Source organism: Hyperolius riggenbachi, chromosome 3, assembly GCF_040937935.1.
Source record: "Hyperolius riggenbachi isolate aHypRig1 chromosome 3, aHypRig1.pri, whole genome shotgun sequence".
NCBI classification, from domain to species: Eukaryota; Metazoa; Chordata; class Amphibia; order Anura; family Hyperoliidae; genus Hyperolius; species Hyperolius riggenbachi.
Genome location: NC_090648.1, coordinates 451,581,291 through 451,604,788, shown reverse-complemented (window position 1 = coordinate 451,604,788; position 23,498 = coordinate 451,581,291). Strand labels below are relative to the sequence as shown.

Sequence of the window (23,498 nt, the reverse complement as noted above, 5' to 3'; positions counted from 1 at the left end):
CACAGTAGTTCCATTCACACTAGCATTGGACATCGTTGGTTGATCAGCGTTGCTTTCAGCAGACACTAAGAGCAATCTTTAGTGACTGTCACAAAACACGTCAATGGAGACAACTACTGTGTCTCAATTCTTGCGACTGGAATGGTAGTTTGGATCCTCCAAAGGCTTCCCACGCTGTCCTCCGCTCCCCGACCCTCACCAGGGCCGAATTTAGGGCAAAGCCACCTAGGCCATGGCCTAGGGCACCACAGAAGCAAAGGCACCAAAGCAGCAGAGCAGGCTAAATTGGTACAAGCTTGCAAATGCTGTAATACAGGGAGATCAGGCGAGCGCCTGACCGCCGTACTCTACTGCCAGCGGCCACGTTGCTCTCTCAGGATGCAGAGAAGGACCGTTGCTGCGGCGAGGGACTGAAACTGCTGCTAGGGGTTGGAAGAAGCCCCAGGGGAGTAAACGGATCATAACCCTCCTGGCCTCCTAAGTCCTTCAGTGTTCCTCAACCCTGTCCTCAAGGCCCACCAATGGTGCATGTTTTGCGGAAATCCACAGACGTAGTTAACCAGCTCTGCTGAGACACTAATTACCTCACCTGTGAATGTTTTTGATTTTTTGCAAAACATGTACTGTTGGTGGGGCTTGAGGATAGGGTTAGGGAACTCTGCACGGCCCTGATGTAGCCTCTATAGGATCCCGAGTTTTTACTCAGCCATTTACTTTTTTAACTTTGTGATGCTTTAAAGGAATACTGTAGGGGGGCAGGGGAAAATGAGTTGAAGTTACCCGGGGTTTTTAATGGTCCCCCACAGACAAACTGTTCCCATGCAGCCACTCCCCAATGCTCCGGCCCCGCCTCTGGTTCACTTCTGGAATTTCAGACTTTAAAGTCTGAAAACCACTGCACCTGCATTGCCATGTCCTCACTCCCACTGATGGCACCAGGAGCGTACTGCGCAGGCCCAGTATGGTCTGTGCCTGCGCCGTGCGCTCCTGGTGACATCAGGGGAAGCGAGGACACGCCAATGCAGGCGCAGTGGTTTTCAGACTTTAAAGTCTGAAATTCCAGAAGTGAACCGGAGGCGGGGCCGGAGCATCGGTGAGTGGCTGCACAGGCACAGGATGCCTGCAGGGGACCATTAGAAGCCCCGGGTAACTTTAACTCATTTTCTCCTGACCCCCCCCCCCCCCCCCTACAGTAAATATGGCAGCTTCCATTTACATCTCACTACAGTTGTCTTTCTTAACTACTGAGCTTTCTGACATGCAGTTAACCTGCTGAAGATTGAAGGTGACAGAGTCCGGATCTTACCAGTCATGCTAAATAAACCACATTGAATTTATTGATTTACAATTAAAGCACCACTAAAGAGGGTTCATTTACCAGAAACTCTATGAACAGAGCTTCCAGCTCTAAGTGTGCCAGCAGCATTACAGAGAGAGTCTCGTTCCTCGCAATGTTCTCATTAATAATTCGTTAGACAGCCATTGTGGCAGAAGGAAGGCAGGACAGCTCCTGAGTGACAAGATGAGTACTGGAGACCCAGAGGCGTATGGGTAGCTGCAGGTGGCACAGAGAGGTGCAATAGGGCACAATGACTCATTCAACCAACAGACAGCTCCTATTGTGTCTCTGGATAGCAGAGAGCGCAGCTGGCCCTGGCCGGAAGTGACGTAGAATGTGAAAGTGGTCTATCCTCTGTCTGGCGCACGGCTGGAGATAGAGCGCTTTCACAGCAACCTGGTCCCGCCCCCTTACTTCCGCCGCCCGGACTGCTTCTGTGCTGCTGCTGACAGCACTCAGCGGAATGGCCGGGCGGACGGACCGGGCTCCGCTATTGGATTGGGCTGAAGGGCCAGGGGTAGTGGTGAGTCCTGGTCCGGAGCCAGAACCAGCGGAGAAATGGCCCAAGAAGTATGGGGCCAGCTGGAGCCGGGTGCCCCCCGGGGAGCTGTCCCCCCTGCCCCAGTTGGAGGATGACCACATCGTGGCCGTATTTGTGGTCACCTTCGATCCCAGGAGTGGTAAGTAGACATTTGAGGCGGCACCATTAGAGCAGCAATGCAGTATCTGTGTATGTGTTAAGCGGTGGCCATACATTAGATGAGTTGGCGCCGATCGACCATCCGTTCCGATCATTATAAATTGAATTGCATGAAAATCGGTGCCGCCAAGTGCATGCACGATTGTTGATGCTACAAAATTCGGGCTTGAAATTGGTCGGAGATGCTGCAAGATTTAGGGCCGACTTGCTTGGTCGGGTGCGCGGCGGTAACGGCGAGCGATATAGGGACGAGCGACAAAACCCTCATCCCTGCCCCCCTTGTGCCCAGTGCACTATACATTACCTTTCCTTGTTCGCCGCTGGCTTTAGACTCCATCCTTCATCTATATATACGTGCCCTGTGCCCACAAGCACGCCAGCAACCACGAGGGTGCGTGTATAGATGAAGAATGGTGCCTGGAGCCAGTGGTGGACATGGCCAGGAAATGTATAATGCGTGGGTGAGAGGGGCACGGCCCACAGTGAACATTAGTGGGACAGTGTCGGGCTGGTGCAGCGTCATCAGGCAGATTCCGGTTGAATGCTGAAATCCGAGGCGGCAATGCGGAACATGGATGGGCACCGTGGCGGGCGACAGCGATATTAATGCACTGACAGGGGCGCACATTTACGTGAGGGAGACGGCGGATGCGCTGTCACAAGTCTGATTCTTTGAAAGATTTCATGCTGAAGTCGATTGGGAATTGGCCTGCAGTGTATGGGCTGCATCAGATTTAATCAGACCATCTATCATCGCTGGATGTATGCGCACTTTAACTACCCCTGTGTTTGTATTTTTATGGGATCATATACTGTGCAGTATGCACAGGGGTGTCTGCGGGCTTCAGGCAATGATTAATATTGTGGGGAGTTCCTATGGCAGGAGGGGTCACCAATCCTCCCAAACATCCAGTCAGTCCATGCAATTCCCACAAGGAACTCAACCCTTAGCGGATGCTTATCCAACGATGTCCATTTATATAAATGGACATCGTTGGATAAGTATCCGCTAAGGGTTGAGTTCCTTGTGGGAATTGCGTGGACTGATCATATACTGTGCCACAGTATATGATGACTGTATTCTAATTATATGTATGCAGTTTTTATATTTTCTTCACAGTAAACCGAATCATTTATGTAATCAATTTTTTTTTCATGTTTTTGGGGATGTGGGAAGAGACAGGAATGCTTGGAGAAAACCAACACAAAAAAAGGGAGAGCCTAAAGATTCTATGAAGATAGCTGGGGACTGAAATAGGGCCCAGTGTTCTCCCCAGGCTCTTTTAACCGGGTGCTCCACCCGGCTAATTTTGGTGAGCACCCGGCTGTCATCGGCTCACCTCCTCCTATGCTGTAAGCAGAGAAGCACCGGCCCTGTATTCTCCCGTGTCGCCCACCCAGCTACTTTTTCATGCCACCCGCTGGAAAAAATTTCTGGGGAGAACACTGCCCTTAGCACCGCAAGGTGGGAGTGCTGACATCAGTACGGTTCTTCTTAGCAGAAGCAGATAGAAGTGTGATCTGACTCTTTTGCACTGATGTGCAGTGTGAAATGCGTTGAGTTAAGGCTCAATCCCACAGGCAATAGTTTGGAACCAAGTGCTGTACAGAGGTGCTTCCCTTCCTCTGATACAGTGGACTGTAGTTCAGATCATGTGTTTTGTGGGTACTGTGAAGATCATGATGGCTGTTTTATGAAATGAGCCTCAAGGCCGTTAAGGTCACCAAAGGAAGGCAAGGGAACATTGGGGGTCTCCGTCAAAGTGTCGCTGGGGGCCCCATGAATTGTAGTTACGCCACTGGGCTGGAGGGATGCCGGCGTGGTGCACGACGCAGATGCAAGGAGTTAGTACAGTATCCTTGGCCTGTGCTTGGACAAGTTGACCTGGCAGTCAAGAATGCTTGCTGATGCTCTGAGGCCGCTGTGCACATGATACATTTTTGGTAGAGGTTGCCCTGACAACAGATTAGGTCAAATGGGCGCCATAATCAACAGGCACGCCTAAGTTAATATTTTCTAACCAGGCACCCAATGATTCATTTGCGTGCCTGATGCAGTTAGTAGTCTATCGGCTACTATATAGTACTTAATGGTTGGAACTGATCATAGATACCGTATATACTCGCATATAAGACGACCTGGGTGTAAGCCAAGGTACCCACTTTTCCCTAAGAAAAACAGAAAAAGTGATTGACTCATGTATAAGCCCCCTCCATAGTATCCAGATGTCCCCCCCCCCCCGTACAAGTCAGCCCCCCTCACCATAGCCAGATGTGCCCTAAGGATGATGCAGCTGTGTCTCAAGACGCCACACAGGAAGAATCCTGGATCATTGCACTGCTGACACGTTGCTTGCATGCTCTGCCCCACATGCCGGGGGACACAGGTAATCTTGAGCAGTGCACTCTGCACACCATATTGCAGGGAATGGGGGGGGCACAGAAACTGCAGGGAGCCCAATGGCAAGAGCAGGATCACTAGCGCACAATCCTTACCCTCCAATGCCAGTAACAAAACCTGCTCCACCATCTGTTCTGCTCCACTGACTCGCATATAAGACGAGGGGGTAACTTTTCAGCACATTTTTTGTGCTGAAAAATTAGGCTTATACGCAAGTATATACAGTATGTACTCCCTGACTGGCTGTCAACAATCATGAAGCTGGTGTACAAAGTCTATGGTAGGGTAGGTCTTTAGTCTGTGGTAGGGATGCTGGACAATGATTATGATAGGGATTGGACTTTGAGCTCCTCTGAAGGATGATTGGTCATATGATTATACTCTGTAAAGTGCTGTGGAAGATATGCACTCTCTATAAATACATAACAATAGCAGTTGATACTTGACAGCATTAATTATTTGGAATACTTTAAAGGAAACAGGGATGTAGACGCTGCCATATTTATTTCCTTTTACTTTATGCCCGTTCCAAGCAGCCCTTTGGCTGCAGTAGTGTTGGAATCACACACCTGAAACAAGCATGCAGCTAATCTTGTCAGATTTGTCAAACGCCTGATCTGCTGCATGCTTGTTCAGGGTCTAATGGCTACAAGTATTAGGCCTCTTTTCTACGAACTGTTGAGCTGTGTGCTCAGCAAGCAGTTGCCAGGCAGCAGTAATTAGTTACCAGGCAATAGTGAGCAGTTGTGAGAGTTTGAGAGGCATTTCACTGCCTAGAAACAGTTCGTGGAAAAGAATCCTCAGGCGCAGAGGATCCGCAGGAGAGCCAGGCAACTGGTATTGATTAAAATTAAATACTATATGTCGGAACCTTCTTTTTATTTCAGGTTCTCTGGCTGGATAGTGTACTGGTTAAGGGCTCTGCCTTTGACATGGGAGATCAGGGTTCAAATCCTGGCTAGGTCAAGTACCTATTCAGTAAGGAGTTCAAGGCAAGACTCCCTAACACTGCAAGGTGGCCTCTTGAGCGCGTCCCAGTGGCTGCAGCTCTTGAGCGCTTTGAGTCCGACAGGAGAAAAGCGCTATACAAATTTTCAGATTATTATTATTATTATTATTATTATTATTATTATTATTATTATTATTAAAACTGGTCTGTTGCTAAAACTCTGCTTGTTATTGTGTTTCTATCTAAAATCCACAATGGGTTCTATTCACAAAGCATTACTGCATTCGGTAATGCTCAAAACAGCTGATTTTACCGATCACCTTCCCAAGTTACCATTCACTTAAAGAGGAGCTGTCAGCCATACTATCTCAGAAAAACAACAAATATATAAGTAGATAAATACTTGCTCTACTTACATAACATATGTATTGCACTGTCCACATTGGGATTCCTGTGAATTTTATAAAGGAAAAGTAGAGAATCCTATTCTAGACAGTTTCCATATTTACTGTGTCTATTTTGAAGCCAGTCGTGATGTAATATCCGCCCTTAGTCTCCTCTGCCTGATTTGCCCGCCCTTCACTATAGAAAGTGCATCGTTTCAGCCTGAGAAATTTTGGCTAGTCAGAGAGGAACAGAGGTGTGGGAGGGGAAAACAGGAGGGAAAGAGGCTTCAGCCGATCAGGCTGCATTAGTTAAGTCTAAGGGGAAGTAGAGAGGCAAAAAAAAGACAACCCAGCATGCCCTGCAACTTCTCTTTTGTGTACCAAATTTTCTGTGTACCAAATAAGTCATCTGGGGAATGATAATTTATCAACAAGAAAAGTAATAGTGATTTTAACTTTTGGATTGCCAGATTAGCATCCTTATTACTTGTTTACCAGATAAAAATAAAGAATTGATTTTATGCCCGACAGTTACTCTTTAACCGCACAAAAAAAATCACAGTTCCCGACTAGTGAGGTATATTACCGACTTTTGTGGTAATTTACCTCAGGAAATGGCAAGAAGTGTGAATTCACAAAGATTTCTGCGTGTCATTTACCGACCAAAAGTGTTCGGTAATTTTCTCCAGCTCATAGCAGCCAATAACTGGCTCTCCCCCTGCTGTCTCTGTGCGGTAACTTGACAGACAGCCTTTGGGGAGAGCCAGTCAGCCAATAGGGTGAGCCACACAGTCTGCTTCTCCCTGTGATTGGATGCAATAGGTATGCCAGTGGGTCGTTGAGTGTATCAAAGCAGAGACAAGCTACAACACTGCCGGCATCCCTGCATCCCTTTAGATGTGCATATTTGTATTCTAGCATACAGAAGAGTTCCCCCTGGTGGCTGCAGCACATCTAAAGGGATGATAGTATGCACAGTCTGGAAAACCTCAGAGTCAAACACACAGCTCCCTGCCTGCCTGCTGCCCTGCTAGAAGGCTGGTAAGTGATGCTTACTGATCAGGGTTTAGTGAATTGAGGCATGTTTGTTCAGTACATTACCAAACTTCTGCCTCATTGGGAGCAAACTTTTGTGATTTTAGTGTAAATACCGCAGGAGGTATTTTACCGCCCAAAATGAGTTTATTGAACTGCTTATTGTGAATAGAGCCCAATGTACTTTTGTGTAGATAGAGGAATCCTATACTGTACTCAACTGGAGCATGCTTAAAATTTATGGGATAAAAAGACTTATTTTTGCATTGGAAAACTAAGGGTGGCGATTATCGAATTGGATGAAAATCGGTGCTGCCAAGTGCATGCCAAATTTTGAGCCAAAATTGATCACCTGTATCGATCCAACATGCTCCAAGGTGTCAGGCTGTCATGGTCGATCAGATGCGGCACGATATCAGGGCGAGCGACGAACGCAACAAAACCTCCAGGAATGTGTCCCGGGTGTGTGTGCGTTTATACATTACCTGTCCTGTGTCACCCACTGCACGGTGCCCATCTGTCCTCAGAATCCCTGCTCTTCCATTAGCGGTAGGCACGCCTCTGTGTCGCGTGTTTGACGTCACACACGCTTCACGTACTATACGCCGGCCGCGTGTATAGCACAAATGGAGGAGCGGGATGCAGAAGACCGATGGGCACTGCACAGTGGGCGACACGAGACAGGTAATGTATAAATGCCCACATGGGGGCACATTTATATGCTAGAGGGGCAGCGGGGAAAGTCGGCCAAATCCGGAAAGAATTCATGCTGAAAACGATCAGGAATCGACGTGCGTAGTATGGGTAGCCGACAGATCTCTCTGTAATCAGGTTCAACCAGAGAGAGATTTGTCTCTTGGTCGAATCTGTCCATCATCACTAGATGTATGGCTACCTTTACTCTAGACATGACCGAGAGATCACACATCTCCTCACTCTCTGACCGCACAGTACAGTGGTGAGTGCTCTGCTTTCCTTATCTAAACAGGGCTATTGAGTTTCCAGGCTCGGATGTCAGCATAACATCATTGTGAGGACAAAGATTTCCAACCTGCTTGTCCCTGGCTGACCTAGCTCAGTTGTTTCAGCTGCAACTTATTGGGCTGGTGCACACCAGAGCGCTTCGTAAGCGTTTTAAAAACTGCTAGCGGTTTGAAAGCCGCTTGGGTAATGTATGTCAATGGGCTGGTGCACACCAGAGCGGTTGTTTTTTCCACAAAGGCAAACTCGGGGGCTACAGCATTTTTTAGACTTCTGAGGTGGTTCTGCCTCAATGTTAAAGTATAGGAAAGTGGAAAACCGCTCTGAAAAACGCTAGATCAGAGCGGTTTTCCAAGTGTTTTTGTTACAGAAGCTGTTCAGTTACAGCTTTACTGTAACAATATATGAAATCTGCTACACAAAAATGCTCCACAAAATGCTAGGCATGTTTAGAAAATGTCTCTAAACATGCCTAGAATCGCTCTGAAAATCTGCTTCAAAAACCTCTAGCATTTTGCAGATCTGCCAGAGGTTTTTGGTGTGCACTGGGCCACAGTCAGCAGAGTATCTTCCTTTCAGGCTGCTCAGCTGGAGGACCTTTGCCATCAGCTCTGAAGTTTAGTACTCATTCTCCTGAATTTGTACTCTTGAGCTGTGATAAGGTGTTGGATAAACACGCTTTTATTTACTGAGGATTCCATCACTTTGCTTCCAGTGAATTCTGGGATTGAACCTGTGAGTAGACTCGGTGGTAAACTTTACTAGGCAGGAGGCGGAGCAGTGGGGAATTGTGGCTTGCATAGCTTTCTAGCTTTGCATAGCTTTCTACTGCACTGTCAGTCGACAGACAATGTCGGTGGTGGCAGCAATAGGATTCAGCCTCTATCAGGTTTTTGCTGAAATCTGACCATATGGGGGCGAGGTGCTACATCTGTCACAATTGGCCATTTAAATTCTTGATGAGTTGAGATGCTAAAGCAATCCTGTGACGTTTGCTGCTGTAGCGTGATTTGTATACTTGCCTCGAGAGGGAGGTGCTTCTGTATCCTGGAGAGGCCCCTGTCGTCCTCAGCCTGGCCGATCCAGCCATGTGACCCCCTAAGTGCAGCAACACTGTGCTTGTGCAGTAGCACAGACCCGATCAGGCCTGGCTTTTTCCTACACAGCCTGAGTGCGTCCGTACTGGAGCGTATGTGTGGCCGCATGCAGCTTTTTGGGTGTCCCAGTGCTAGAAGGGGCCGGGGGAGGAGGATAGGGGAAGCCTCTTTATACTGGGGGGGGGGGGGGGGAAACAGCGCCAGGGATTCCATCAAATTTGTTGCTCGTCCCAACAATACACACTGTTGCCGGCACGTGATCACGATGGCCGAAATTAGTTGAGCAGTCGATCGGGCATGCTCTCAGCAGCACCAAATTATAATTACACAGGCTCCAGTGTTTCCAGTGTATGTGGGGAGGCTGGCCCTGCTGATGTGCTGATGGTTCCATAGTTTCCAGTTATACTGGATCTCTGCCTTCCTCCTCTAACAGGAAGGAATGTGGTGCAGTTAATTTGTAGAGCTTGTAATGAGCTGGAATACTGTGTTTCGTGTCCTGCGGCAGTTGTGACATTTCCTTAAGGCTTGGGCACAGGTAAGTGTGAGTGGAGTGGTAGCATCATAAAGATCTGTATAAAAACGAAAGGTTCAAGCAGCTGGTGTGTTAAAGTGAACCTGAGGTGAGTCATATGCAGGCTGTCATATTTATTTCCCTTTAAACTATACTAGTTGCCTGGCAGCCTTGTTGATCTGTTTGGCTGCAGTAGTGTCTGAATTACACCAGAAACAAGCATGCAGCTAATCTACTACATGCTTGTTCAGGGTCTATGGCTAAAAGTATTAGAGGCAGAGGATCAGCAGGACAGCTGGACAACTAGTTTTGCTTAAAAGGAAATAAATATGGCAGCCTCCATATCGCTCTCTCACTTTGGGTTCACTTTAATGTTCCTTGAAATGACTATTTGTGAGTATTTCAGGTGACAGTTTAGGAATGATGTCTGTACAGGCATACTTTTGGGCTATCGGCCCGTTCTGTTTTACATAGGGAGTTGTCCTACTGCAGTAACTGCACACAGAGACCACGGTTGTGGTTGACAGCATTCACCGGCCTGAAATCCCTGTCCCATTCCCAGCCTGAAGCAGATGCAATGTCTGCCAGTTGGCTGCACACACAGTCCCTCTTTCTAGATAATTCTCAGATTCTCAATCTGGTCACACTATCAATCGAAGTATGTGCTTTTTTTTTATTTTTATTATATCAGAAATGGACGATTACAAGTTATATACTGTATATAATGAGATTAGGGAGTCCATTGCCACATGCACACACTGTTTATAATTGCAAAGCTTGCTCCGTTTACCTCGTTGTTTCTATATATACATTTAATAGCACATTGACTTTCATTTTTTGCCCAAGTTCTTTGGAATGCTTTTTACAGTGATTTCTTTTGCTTGTACAATGAGGGCTCAGTGTGGTGTGGAATTGTGCTCTCATGGCTGTTTCAGCTCAAATGGCTCCATTCTGTGTGGTAAATTCTTTTACTGCTGACATTTTACATCCCAGCGAAGAGATGATGAGATAATGGCAAGGAATCCATTGCTAAAGAGGGGGTGATCTTGGGGGACGTGATGTGCAGAGATTGCCAATGATGGAATTTCGGTTTGCTGTAGATGTATTAGGAAGCTGTCTGATTTGGTACAAGTTGCCCTCTGCTGTATTGGGTGATTGGAAAATGGGATTGGACAGAATTTTGCTGTTATGCAAATTGCAGGAAGGGATGATCGATCAGATGCAAATAATTCCTAGTTGATGCGGGATTATGCACATTTTAAAATTTTATGTGGCTTGAATATGCTGGACCAATCAAATTAAACCTTGGTGGATCGTAATTGGTCCACTTTCAGGCCTTGTTCACACTATAAGGCCAGAAACCAACTGGGAGCGCTTTGTAAGCGTGAGTGATTCGAAAAAGCTCCTGGTAATGCAATGCTATGGGGGATTTTTATAAAATCACATCACTCAAGTGGGATCACACCCATAGCATTACATTAGCTAGAGCTTTTCAAATCACAAAGCACTCAGAAAAGCTCTCCTAGTGGGTTTCTAGCCTAAGGGTTTTTTGTGCTAGCGATTTTTCAAAGCGCTTGAGCAATGTTGCTCTATTTGCGTGTTCTCACATAAACGATGAGCTTTCTCTCCGAGCGCAAACGCACCATTTCCTGAGTGTTTGCGCTTCATTGCAAAGTATAGGGAAATTGTGAAGCACTTTAAAAAGCGCTTTGGTGAGCAAAATTACATTGTAATTATTCAGTTCCAGGTCAGAGTTCACTTTTTGATTGTCGTCTGGAAGTACAGAAAATGTTGCCAAACAAAAGCGCTTAGAAAAGGGCAAATCGCCCTGAAAGTGCAGGGGAAAGTGCTTACAAAGGCGCTCACAAAAGTACTCAGCGCTTGCAATTACGCTGGTGAATTATATTGTGAACAAGGCCTCAAGCATCATAAATTTACATAATACTGCGTCAACTCAGAATTACCCAGTATTTGAATCTCAGTAACTATCTCTAATCAGAAGGGCACCTTGATTATTACTGTGATTGTGGTGCCCCTTTTCCACTGCGGCAATTGTTTATATAAGCGCAATTGTACAGCCTGCGTCTGGTTTACTGTGATCGCCCTTAGTCTATAGCTGTGCTAACCTTGTCATTCCAGCTGTGACAAAACTACAAATCCCATCATGCCTCTGCCTCCCTGAGTTATGCTTAGAGCTGTCAAGAGTATTGCAATGCCTCATGGGACTTGCAGTTCCACTACAGCTGGAGTACCAAGGTTTGCCATCACTGGTCTACAGAGTGCACAAAAGTCATATAGCTAGCCCAGTCCTGTGATTTTACGGTGATCTTCCTATGGGGTATGAAGATTCGCCAACTCTTCTCCAGAATATCGCAGTCGTGCTACACATAATGATTGCGCTAAAAATCACTTCGCAGCGCACCGGAAATCATGTTTAGAAAAGCTGCAAAATGCACTCAGCATCACACCGTGATTGAAAATGGCGTTTATTAAAAAGTATCTAAGAGAAAGTAACACAGTTTTCTGTAAACAGCAAACTGCAGTTTGGCTAACATCAAACAACCATTTAGCTGTTGTTCTTGGAACTGAATGGGACAACACAGGTAGTTTGCGTTGTTGAGAATCCTCATGTTCCCATCTGGAGGGCAACTCTAACTTGCTCAGATGTGACTGTACTAGTCCTGTATAATTATCATTATTTAGTATGTATATAGCGCCATAATCTTCCTCAACGCTGTACAGAGTACATTGTCTTGTCACCGAACTGTCCCTCAGAAGGGCTTACAATCGAAACTCTACCTTAGGCAATATATCCATTACAGTGTTCTCCCCAGAATTTTTCTCCAGCCGGGTGAAAAAGTAGCCGGGTGGGGCGATATGAGAGAATGCATGGCCAGAACTTCTCGGCTGAACTCTGCTTACAGCATAGGAGGAGGTGAGCCGATGACAGCCGGGTGCTCACCAAAACTAGCCGGGTGGAGCACCCGGCTAAAAGTGCCTGGGGAGAACACTGCATTATGCATGGTATACACTATGCAATTTCCTGCCATAGATGGGTTGACTCAGTTATTAGGTCTAATATGATTTCCGAATGTTTTTCTGATCCATTTTATATATAAGTGAAAATCGATCAGAAAACAATTGGCAGTCAGATCGGACCTGTCTGAAATAATCGCTTTGAATCCTCTGACTGGAAATTTCATGGTGTGTACCAGGCATTATAGTCTAGGGCCAATTTAGGGGGATGTCTATTAACTTATTTGTATGTTTTTGGGATGTGGTAGGAAACCGGAGTGCCCAGAGAAAACCCACACAGACATGGGGAGAACATACAAACTCCTTGCAGATAGTGCCCTGACTGGTATTCAAACTGGGGACCCAGCGATGCAAGCAAGACTGCTAACCACTTTGCCACCATGCTGCCCACTACACTACTATGCTCAGCTGCCAATGTCAGGCTGTTGTATAGGCGTATGTAACTGGCTGAATTCCTCACTGCCAGCCTTCCATGTAAACGTAGCTATAGAGACAGGTCTGCTTGAATCTCATTTTTTTTCCCTGTGGATTTTGCGCTGGTGTCAGCTGAGGCTGATGCTCTGTGTGTGAACTGGTCTGGCTCTGGTGTAGTGACAAATCTTGTAAAGCCAGTTCTAATGAATATTTTCCTGTGTAATTGTGCTGTTTGTTTAACACGTGTGGGTTACAGCCGGTGATAGTCCCCTGTGACACAGCGTGGTGAGCGGCCTGCAGCTTCCCATCTGGCTGGGCGTGTTGCAATACACGTGTCACCAGACCTGTGACGCTACTTCCACCTGCTGGGCGTGCTGCCAGCCTTATCCAACAGCTGGTATCTGTGGTGCAGCAGTTGGGCCTACAAGAGGAGGATGAGGTGATATCTGCAGCATTATCTTACTATTTCCTGCTTCCTGGGCAGAACTAAGGAGAGAGTCCACCAGGAAAGTGGACCTTAAAGGGGAACTGTAGTGAGAGGTATATGGAGGCTGCCATGTTTATTTCCTTTTAAGCAATACCAGTTGCCTGGCTGTCCTGCCGATCCTCTGCCTCTAATACTATTAGCCATAGCCCCTGAACAAGCATGCAGCAGATCAGGTGTTTTAGACTTTAAAGTCAGATCTGATTAGACTAGCTGCATGCTTGTTTCTGGTGTTATTCAGATACTACTGCAGAGAAATAGACCAGCAGGGCTGCCAGGCAACTGGTATTGATTAAAAGGAAATAAATATGGCAGCCTCCGTATACCTCTTACTTTAGTTCCCCTTTAGCTCAGAACTTCTCTACTCTAAAAGATATGCAAAAGCATAATAACCTTTAAAGAAAAACATGTGTTACAGCTGATACAAATCCTGCAATAATTCTGCAGTGTGCCTACACCCTGCTTACATGGAAGCAGACATATTGTTAACATCCTGTGTTTGCCACGACAGAGAGCTCATTTGTAGTCAGACACAGCTAAGGGATCAAATTACAACTTGTGATTAGTCACATGAGGGAGAATTAGGCAGGCTAACTCTCTAAATACATACAGGTTGCATTTCTATATGTTTTACTTCTGTCCTGTGCAAGAGTTCAGGCCCACTTTAAAGGACAACAGGGGCGTCGCTAGCCTCAAAGATCAGTGGCACGTGCCCCAATTTATTCTGGGGCGTCCCAGATATCCCCCACCACAGCACCCAGCATGGCATTATACAGCACCCAGCATAGCATTACAGCACCCAGCGTACCCCATAGAGGCACCATAGCACCCAGGATGGCACCACAGCACAGCAATGGTGGGGTATGCTGGGTGCTATGGTGCTTCTTTGTGGACATTTTGGGTGCTGTGATGCCATGCTAGGTGCTGCGACGTTTTGTGTAGGCATGCAGGGATTTGTAGTTCTTCTAAGGAGACATGCTGGGAGTTGGGGTGGGGTGGGAGCATGGGAGGGGGTCCACTAGAAGGTCAGAGAATGCTATGGGGGCGGGGCTGTCAGATAACCTAACATCAGGCCAGCCCGCCCAGCAGAAAGCCAGACCAGCCAGCACAGATGCCAGGTAACTCTGCCTAGTTATGTTTAAGTAATATTGTCTATGATGCGTTTATTTTTTATTTTTTTATTTATATTAATAGAGAGGGGAGCTTTATCCAACATTTTTCCTGGCAGTCCTTCTTAGACCGCTTTTAAGTTCATGTAAATTTGGCTCCATTTATGACCACACCCACTTTCCTGTGCATGGCGACACCTGTTTTTCGTCTGAAGTGCCCTGGATCTCTTAGGAGCCTAAAAACGCCCCTGAAGGACAACCATCGCAAAAAAATTTAAAATTTCTAATGCAAACTTATAAATGTACCCTTGTCCTAGAATAAAATACACTATAAATGACTTTTCCATGTCACTGTCGCTTACAGTAGTTATTAAAAATCTGAAAGACCTGTCTGGTTTTTGATCTCCTTATGAGGGTTCTGTTAGTCCGTTATTTGCAAAAAGCACTTACAGAATTGTAGTTCCTCAGTTCAACTGCTAAAATAGTGTGCAGACAAGTAGGGTAGTTGGTTGATTTATTTGTAAAGATCGTTTCCAGGAAGCACTTTTATAAAGAGTAAAGGTAATTATGAGAATCCCCCATGAGGAGATGGACTGGTCCAAAATGTTAGATTTGTTAGCTTTTTTTACTACCTACTGTAAATGACAGGAAGGCACGCTCCTTACATGGTAGCGAGCTTTGCTATTTAAGGCGTGCATAGCGCACACTACAGCTCATTAAGCTGCGCTGCTTCAGCAGCACAGTTTGATGACTCAAGCCCAATGTTGTAAGTATAGAAAGACTCTTGCACTACAGCACAGGGAACTTCAGCACGAGGGCTTAATGTACCTCTGACGAAGCTCCCAATTTTAAGGGGGGGGGGGTTAAACATGTAGAGTTTTTCTGTTGGGTGGTTTTAACTATGTCTTGCAGTGTGAAGTGAGGTTATACCCCAGTGACGTTAACAGGGGGGTCTATTGCTACTATTACCTCAATCCACTGCTGTGTCATTATCTCAACCAATGTTTTGTAACAACCTATGGTTTTAAAGTTATTAAAAGTTAAAGTTAACCTGTAACATAAAAAAGTGCAACTGGGGGGTACTTACCTCGAGAGGGCTTTCCCAGTCCTCCTCTGTCCCCTGGTGGTCTCGCTGGCCCCTCCGAACGGCGTCCATGTAAATATTTACCTTTCCAGAGCAGGCACGGTAGAGGCTCTCGGCTTGGGATCAGGCGAAAATGGCCAATCCCAGTCGGGTCCGCTCTACTGCACTGGAGCCGGGGAAGGGAAATATTGCTGGTGCTACTGCGCCTGTGCCACAGCTTAACAAATTGTCGGCTGTGGCTTCGGAGGGGCAGAGCGAGAACACCGTGTGATGGAGGATGATGTAGAAAGCCTCTATAAAATCCAGAGGCTTCTCCCCCCCCCCCCCCCCCCCCCCTCCCCCGGTGTACTTTATTTTTGTTACATGGTCTCTTTTAAAGCAGACCCAAACCAAACATTGTTTTTTTTATTCAAAATATTTAGTTGCACCACTCTGACACATACAAGGATAAATAAACACTGCTTCAAGCCTATGAGCATTTCAGTGAATGCTTTTCACCCTTCTCTTTTCATAACTAGGGTTATACAGGTGGCAGCCATTACTTCTGAGCTTAGTAGGAGGTTTTAGATCATAGTTGTGTTTGCCATCAGCTACCCTCCCTCACAGGGGCGTCGTCTATGTGAAATCTCACACAAGCTGAGGTCACCTCCCCTGTGACATCATCAGTAGCAGCCTGTGTTTTGTTTTTGTTTTTTATCTCCTCCACCAGTCTGTTGGATTCTGTCCCGGTGTAGTGACAAATTGGGCAGCCCCGCATGCGCAGTAGGAGCTTGCCTCCCATTAAATTGTGCAGCTGCAACGTCCTAAACATCTCCGCTTCCGCACCACGTACACTCCCAAAATGTTCAGGGGTGGGAGGGGACCCCCCCAATCTAGCTAGGGAGGGCCCCCCCCCCCAATCTAGCTATGTGTGGAATTGCAGTCCCCAAGCCCCGCTGGTTCCCGAGATAGGTTAGTCTTGGGAACCAGCGTGGGCTCGGGGGCTGCAATTCGGCACAGAGCTAGATCAGGGGTCCCCTCCCTATCCTGAACATTTCGGGAGTGTACGTGCTGCGGAAGCGTTATTTCAGGAAAATAATATCTAACTTCCCACTGACCATGCGTGATACTCAGTGCAGCCCGGAAGCTCCCTTCCTCACTATCTGATATTACACCGGCAATATGAAAGGAAGGGAGGGGTTCCTCCAAGAAATGAAAAATATTTTATATTTGTCATCATGCAGCTGAAAAAAGGCTGCTATTTATTATTATAAGTTTAGAAAATAGATTTTATTTCTGAAATTTTTAATTTGGGTCCACTTTAAGTTTCAGACCTTCAGTCTTCTCCAAACTTAGGTTACCTTTGTGTATTCATCCAAATCAGGTGTGTGTGTCATTTTAATGTGCGCCCTGACATCCTCCTGCCCTCATAGAAACCGAATACATTGCAGCCAACAATATTTCAAACAATATGATCAGAAAAAGCCAATAGAAAAAAAATCATTTATTAAAAATTCTCCCATTAACCGACACCTTTACTCTTGGAACAAACACTGAGCCGCTGGAATTGGCGCTCTGCTTGCTAGCTCTAAGCCAGGGGGAGGAGCCAGATTTCACATTCATGAGAAAACAGAAGTCATCATGAAACTACATGAGGAGGAAGCTTGTGCTTCCCACTTCTGCAGGGAGTGATGCCTTCTGTGGTCACAAATGTTACTTTTAATTGCTTTCTTGGAAAGCCTCTTCCAGTCATTTTGCTGTGGTTGTTTTTTTAAGCAGAACTACAGTTCTAGAGGAAGGATCTTGGCAAAATCACAATAGTGACAATGTAACAGTTCAATTTTGCTACAAATAGGAATTTAATTTAATAATACAGGCATGTCAACCCCAGTGTGGTGTTCTTTTTCTATGCTGATCGTAAACTAGCAGCAGCGTGTGCTGATCTGTGTTTAAAGCTGATTATCAGCCATAAAATCAAATTCCATTTACACACGGCTGTGTGTTTTTTATGTAGTCTACATCTTGACTGCATTACAAGCATTTTAATATAATCGTGAATGTTTCTGCTGTAATTAATCTTGTCTCAGTCAGCCTAAGTCTATTCTGATACATTGCCGGTAGAGGGGGGGGGGGGGGGTCATTTTATCTCCCCTCCCACATTCCTGCTCCTCACTGATTGGCTGAGGGCAGTTTAGTGTGACACGAGGCTGAGAAGGGAAATACACCTCTACCCTCTGCGGAAGCTGCTGTCATAAGATTTATGCTGTGCTCACATGTGTTTACAATGTAAGCTAGATATGAGATTTCAGTTTCTACAGAGCTCCTTGGGGAGGAGGGCTGGCAATGATGAATACATTGTGCAAAAAGGTGGATCAGCGCATCACCAGGCCGCCTCTGAATGGCCTCCAATCAGAGGTGCGCTGAGCCCCTCCAGAAACTGCAAACGCACCTTGAACCCAAACAGAAGTTTTGCATATACACCAAAAGCAAGGCTGCTAAGTGGGAGCAGCTGACCAAAAATGAATTAAATTAGTACATAGCAAAGAAATGAACAGCGCTTATTAAAAACATAAGTGCCTACCTGCAAGAGAGTGCAAGCCCCACTTGTGGGATAAAATACACACCTAGCATACACATAACCTGTCTTGGTAGCGCACCCAGGCTATGCATAGGTTAGGATTTAGTTAGTGTTAGGTCCCCTCCCATATGAGGATGACTTCTCCGCACTGGGAGGGACGAGTACTTAACAAGTTGCATGCAAGCTGTTACAGGAAACCAACATCCTCCAGTGTTAGACAGGTTATGTGTATGCTAGGTGTGTATTTTATCCCACAAGTGGGGCTTGCACTCTCTTGCAGGTAGGCACTTATCTGTTTTTAAGTAGCACTGTTCATTTCTCTGCAATGATGAATACATCATTACAAAAAAAAAGGGTAAGGGAGGAAATATCAGGATTGGCTTCAGTCAGAGGCAGTAAAGATGGAAAATGCCTGGAACAGTTTTCTATTTATTTGCTACTAGCCAAAGACCCGGCGTTGCCCGGGTGTGTATTTGGCTGCTGTTGTGTCCACCCACTTTTTCTAACCTTAAACCACAAACGCTCAATGACCAAGTTTGTGAGCTTTTGGGTTCCTCTACATCAATAATTGCATTTTTCCCATAGAAATGAAACCAATCTCATTGGCTGTTTGTGGCTCTGCCCCTTTTCAGAATTTGAAGATCAGTCACCCACTGACTGACTGTACCAGGGTTCCTCCCGCTATTTGATGCAGTCACTCAGTGACCAAGCTTTAGAGTGAATGGAAGCAGTTTATCCAGCAAAGAAATGTGATTGGCTGTTTGTGGCTCCGCCTCTTTACACTATAAGCTGAAAAACCGATGCATTTTAACTTTCCATAGCAATGCATGATAAAAGAGCTTTCAGGCCTGGAACCCACTGAAATCCGCAAACGCAAAACGCAACCGCTAGCGTTTTGTCTGAGCGGTTTGCAAGCGGATTCATGCGCGTTTTCGGTCGCGTTTTGCAACAGTGTATTTTTTTGCTCAGCGGTTGTGTAGCATTTTGCGTTTCGCGTTTTTATCCTGATTGGTCCTGTGAATTTTTAATTTTGTTACAGTGTGCTGAACCGCAAAACGCTAGCAAAACCGCTCAGTTTAGGTTTTGCTGAGCGTTTCTGCTAGCGTTTCAATACTTTACATTGAAGCTCTAACGCTCCCAAAATGCTGCAGGTCCTGCGTTTGCGTTTCTGGGAAACGCAAACGCTCCTGTGGAAGTTTCCCCATCCATTAACATCAGCTGAGCGTTTTGGCAAAACGCTAGCGTATCGCAGCGCTGCCAAAATGCTCAAAAAAACGCTCTTGTGGGTTCCAGCCCTCAGTTAAAACGCGTATAGTGGGAACTATGCCATAGGAAAACATGGGCATTACTTTGAAAAACAGTTGTCCTTTCATTTATAGCTGAAAGCAACTGATTAAAGGGACGCTATGGCGAAAAATTGTAAAATATGTGCAAACATAGACAAATAAGAAGTGTTTTTTTTTCCCAGAGTAAAATGAGCCATAAATTACTTTTCTCATATGTTGCTGTTACTTACAGAAGGTAGTAGAAATCTGACAGAAGTGACAGGTTTTGGACTAGTCCATCTCTTCATAGGGGATTCTCAGCAAGGCTTTTATTCTTTCTAAAGATATTCCCTAAAAAAGGATTTAAACAATGATGCTGGCCAGCTTCCCTGCTGGCTACACAGTTTTTTGGTAGTTGGACAGCGCAACTGCCAATTCATTAAGTGCTTTTGAAAATAAATCCCTGAGAATCCCCCATGAAGAGATGGACTAGTCCAAAACCTGTCCCTTCTGTCAGATTTTTAACACCTACTGTAAGTGACAGCAACATAGGAGAAAAGTAATGTATGGCTCTTTTTTACTCTGGAAAAAATGTACTTCTTATTTGTATATGTTTGCACATATTTTAAATTTTACATTTTTTTTCGCCATAGTGCCCCTTTAAATTGAAAGGAGCCTTAGTGAATTTGAACCAGTCACCCAATGACCAACTGTACCTGGTTTGAGGCCTCATTGTAAGAATGGCAGCCGTTTAAATATTCCTCTTGAAAATCAATGGGTGAATTTTGATTCTCTGTTGGCTCCACCCACTTTCCTGAATACTAATCCCAGTGACCAGGTGTGCCAAGTTTGAAAACCCTGTGATTAACAGTCTAATAATGGCTACAGTTTACATTTTCCTATTGAAAATGAATTGCTGAAATCTGATTGCCTGTTTTATGCTTTGTCCACTTTCCCCAATTTTGTCACCTCGGTCACCAAGTGACCAACTGAGCCAAAGCCAAATTTGGGGACTCTGGCTTTACTACTGTGAGAATGGCAGCCTTTTCCATTTGTTCCATTGACATAAATGGGTGAAACCTGATTGGCTGTGTGTGTGTATCCCTGAGGTAGCTTAGGCGTAACCGGTAGGATCGCTGACCCCCCCACACGGTTCCATCTACTCTGTCACTGCTGGTAATCTCTGCACGTAATTATTTCTATAGTCATTTATACCTAATGTTTTACATGCCGTTTGGTCTTCAGTTTTCACTTGTGATATATTCCCTGATTCCTGCACTCCAGGTTGGACTTGGCTTTTTCTAATTGTGGTTTGGTTGGTGTCTTTTTTTATCACGGTCCACTGTTTCACCTATTGCACTCTTTATGGGCAACTTTATTGTCTTGCTGTGTTTTGTTTTAGTCCCTTTCTAGGACCTTTGTTCTGTCTGTACTGCACTTTATCTATTTATCTATTATCCCGTTTGGGGACCTTTATCTTCATCTGCACCTTATGCATATATTAGATATTTATTACAATCAATATATCAAATTATGGCACTTTTTGCATATTTGCACATATATGTAGGACCAGTAGCTGTTGGTTTATTAAACATGGAGTATTTGATGATATGTTTTGGTATCAACGGTAGTATTTGATCCAGTATCCCACTATTATAAACATGGTTATTTAAAGATATTGCTGGTGGGAGACATATTATTGGAGCAAAATACCGTTGGTAAGGAGAGCTAAAAAGTCCAGCAGTTAATATTGATATAAATAGATGTTTTCTTTATGAATTAATATGGACCTGGGGGGATATCATGTTTTTAATTATGCTTTTGCTGTTAAATAAAGATTTTTCTATGGTATAGCTGCAGTTGTTGTGTTTACCTTTCCTGCTGATCATCCCTGTGAAGATCTTATCAACACTTCAGCACACACCAGGTACAAAGTAGCCTGGACTAGTAATGAGTCACTTCTGAATGTGAACACTGTGACTCATTTGCCACAATGAAAGCAAAATGAAACCCTCCTTCTCCCGCCTCTTTTTACAGACCTAACACAGTACTCCAGAGCAATCTGCGTAGCTGAAGCCCAATAATTAACCTAGCCTCGGATTAAACTAGGAACGCTGCCAAAGTACAGCACAATGTGGTGTACAGAGTGAGCCCTCATCAATATCAGAGCCCCTGTATAATAAAGTTGACCATACATCTAATGACTTGGCGGCCGATCGACCATCCAATTCCATAAATGTTATTTAATCAGATGGAAATCGGTGCCCCCAAGTGCATGCCTGATTGACTATGCAACTAGTTTTGGGCTGAGCATGTCGATTGGACATGCTGCAAAAGGTTGGGACGTCTTGGTCGATTGGATGCGTGGCGGTAACATCGAGCGGTTTTTGGGATGAGTGGCGAAACCACCGCCACTGTACCTCCTAATGTCCACTCCCCCCACCCTTGCCTCTTGGTCGAATCTGCCCATCATCGCTGGATGTCACTGTTCAGGAGAGGCTACAGTATAGGTGGCCACACAACATACAATTTTTTAAATTTTCTTTTCAATTCAAGAATTACAATTTTTTTTTCTGATTGGTCAGATTCGTTAAATGTTACAATCGAGCGTGTTCAATTATTCCCTAATTATGAAAAAAGATTGTCAATTTATTAATGTATAGATCCAAGCAACTTTTTTAGTTTTCAATCTACGCTACACCAACCAGTTTTCATAAAACTTGATCAGAAACCACTCCCAATCGACTTGTATCGGGGGGGAAAAAAAACAGGAGATCCGATCGGATTTCTCACTCGAATAAAGAAAAAAGTTTCAGCTTTTCAGGACACCCCGATCGAATTTTATTGTAATTGCTGTCAAATTGTATTGTATCTTGTGTGGCCAATTTTAGGCTTGGTTTACACACAAATCTGTACATGTCCAGTCCTGTCCTGTCAGTTTTACCTAACTGGACCAGAAATGTACACCTTTTATGGTGGAACACCTACAAAACTGACAGGACCAGAAATGTACAGGTTGATGTGTGAACACAGCCATCGAAACACTAACAAAACTGATGCCAACTATCAAAAACTGACAGGACACCTTTTTATGTGTGAACCCAGCCTTATCCTTTAAGCCTGGATGTTTTCTTCTCCTGTGGCTGATTGCTCAGTGACATCTCTGTAGAGAAGTGACTCTTGTATTTGCTGAGAGTCACACTGACCTGAGTAGCCGGTTCCTGCTTCTGCCTCGACTCATGACTCAGTTCCGGCTGAGGATCCTTGCTGAGGAAGTGGCTTTCTATGAAGTAATCTAATGACACATCAGTGTTTACCTTTCAGCACTCTTACATCACTGATATTCCTTCATAGACAAGCTAAATTCCATACACCGCCTAATGCCAGCGCTGTTAAGCTAGCCATACATCTAGAGATAATGGGCAAATTCTACCAAGAGACAAATGGCTCTCTAATCAAATCTGATTAGAGAGCGATCTGTTGGCTGCCCCATACACCTCAGGCCGATTCCTGATCAATTTCATGCTAAAATTGATCAGGAATTGTCCTTGTGACGCCGCATCCGACCGCCTCGCGGATGCTATTCAACCCCCCCAATGTTATATGACCAGGACAGTTAGCAGGCTAAATGCAATCAGATTATGAGCCAAGTTCGGGCAGACAGCAGTTTGGACAAGTTTATTTTATGAGTAAAGGCAGACTGAATGTGATCAGACTATGATCTACTGTAGGGACAGGCAGCAGACACACTAAGGCCAGAAGGGAGACTTGGGTCGATATAGACTGCAGACTGGACCTGTACGGGGGGGGGGGGGGGGGGGGGGTTGGGGGGTTAGGTTTTGGGCAGGGTTGAGGTGAGCTACAGCCTGAACATGGTAGGGGGCAAGCTGGATGTCGGTGAGAGTTTGGATGGGCTTGATCTAGTGATGGTGGAATGTGGGCATTTGGGCAAGATGTGGTTATGGGTGAGCTCCTAGGTATATGCGCCTTTAGTACAGTTTAGCTAGGTATATGTGCCTTTGGTACAGGTTAGCTATAGGGCGGGCACACGTTATCACTTGCCTCCCTACATCGGTGGCATCTGCGGCATGTCCTGGTCCTCACTCGACCACGGCTGCCTGGAGTGCAGAGGTGCAATTCAGCGGCTGAG

At 45.4% G+C, this 23,498-nt stretch overlaps 2 protein-coding genes across 2 annotated transcripts in view; one reads left to right on the top strand and one right to left on the bottom strand.

The window, feature by feature from the left end:
• WEE2 (WEE2 oocyte meiosis inhibiting kinase) overlaps positions 1-1,564 on the bottom strand; it is a 42,212-nt gene extending 40,648 nt beyond the window's left edge. The window contains exon 1 of the mRNA XM_068277854.1: positions 1,379-1,564. The gene's annotated coding sequence lies outside the window, so the exon portion shown is untranslated. The remainder of the gene's footprint in view (positions 1-1,378) is intronic.
• A 207-nt stretch (positions 1,565-1,771) lies between these two features.
• DENND11 (DENN domain containing 11) overlaps positions 1,772-23,498 on the top strand; it is a 45,021-nt gene continuing 23,294 nt past the window's right edge. The window contains exon 1 of the mRNA XM_068277851.1: positions 1,772-2,019. Coding sequence (XP_068133952.1) covers positions 1,803-2,019 — 217 coding nt within the window. The 5' untranslated portion in view covers positions 1,772-1,802. The remainder of the gene's footprint in view (positions 2,020-23,498) is intronic.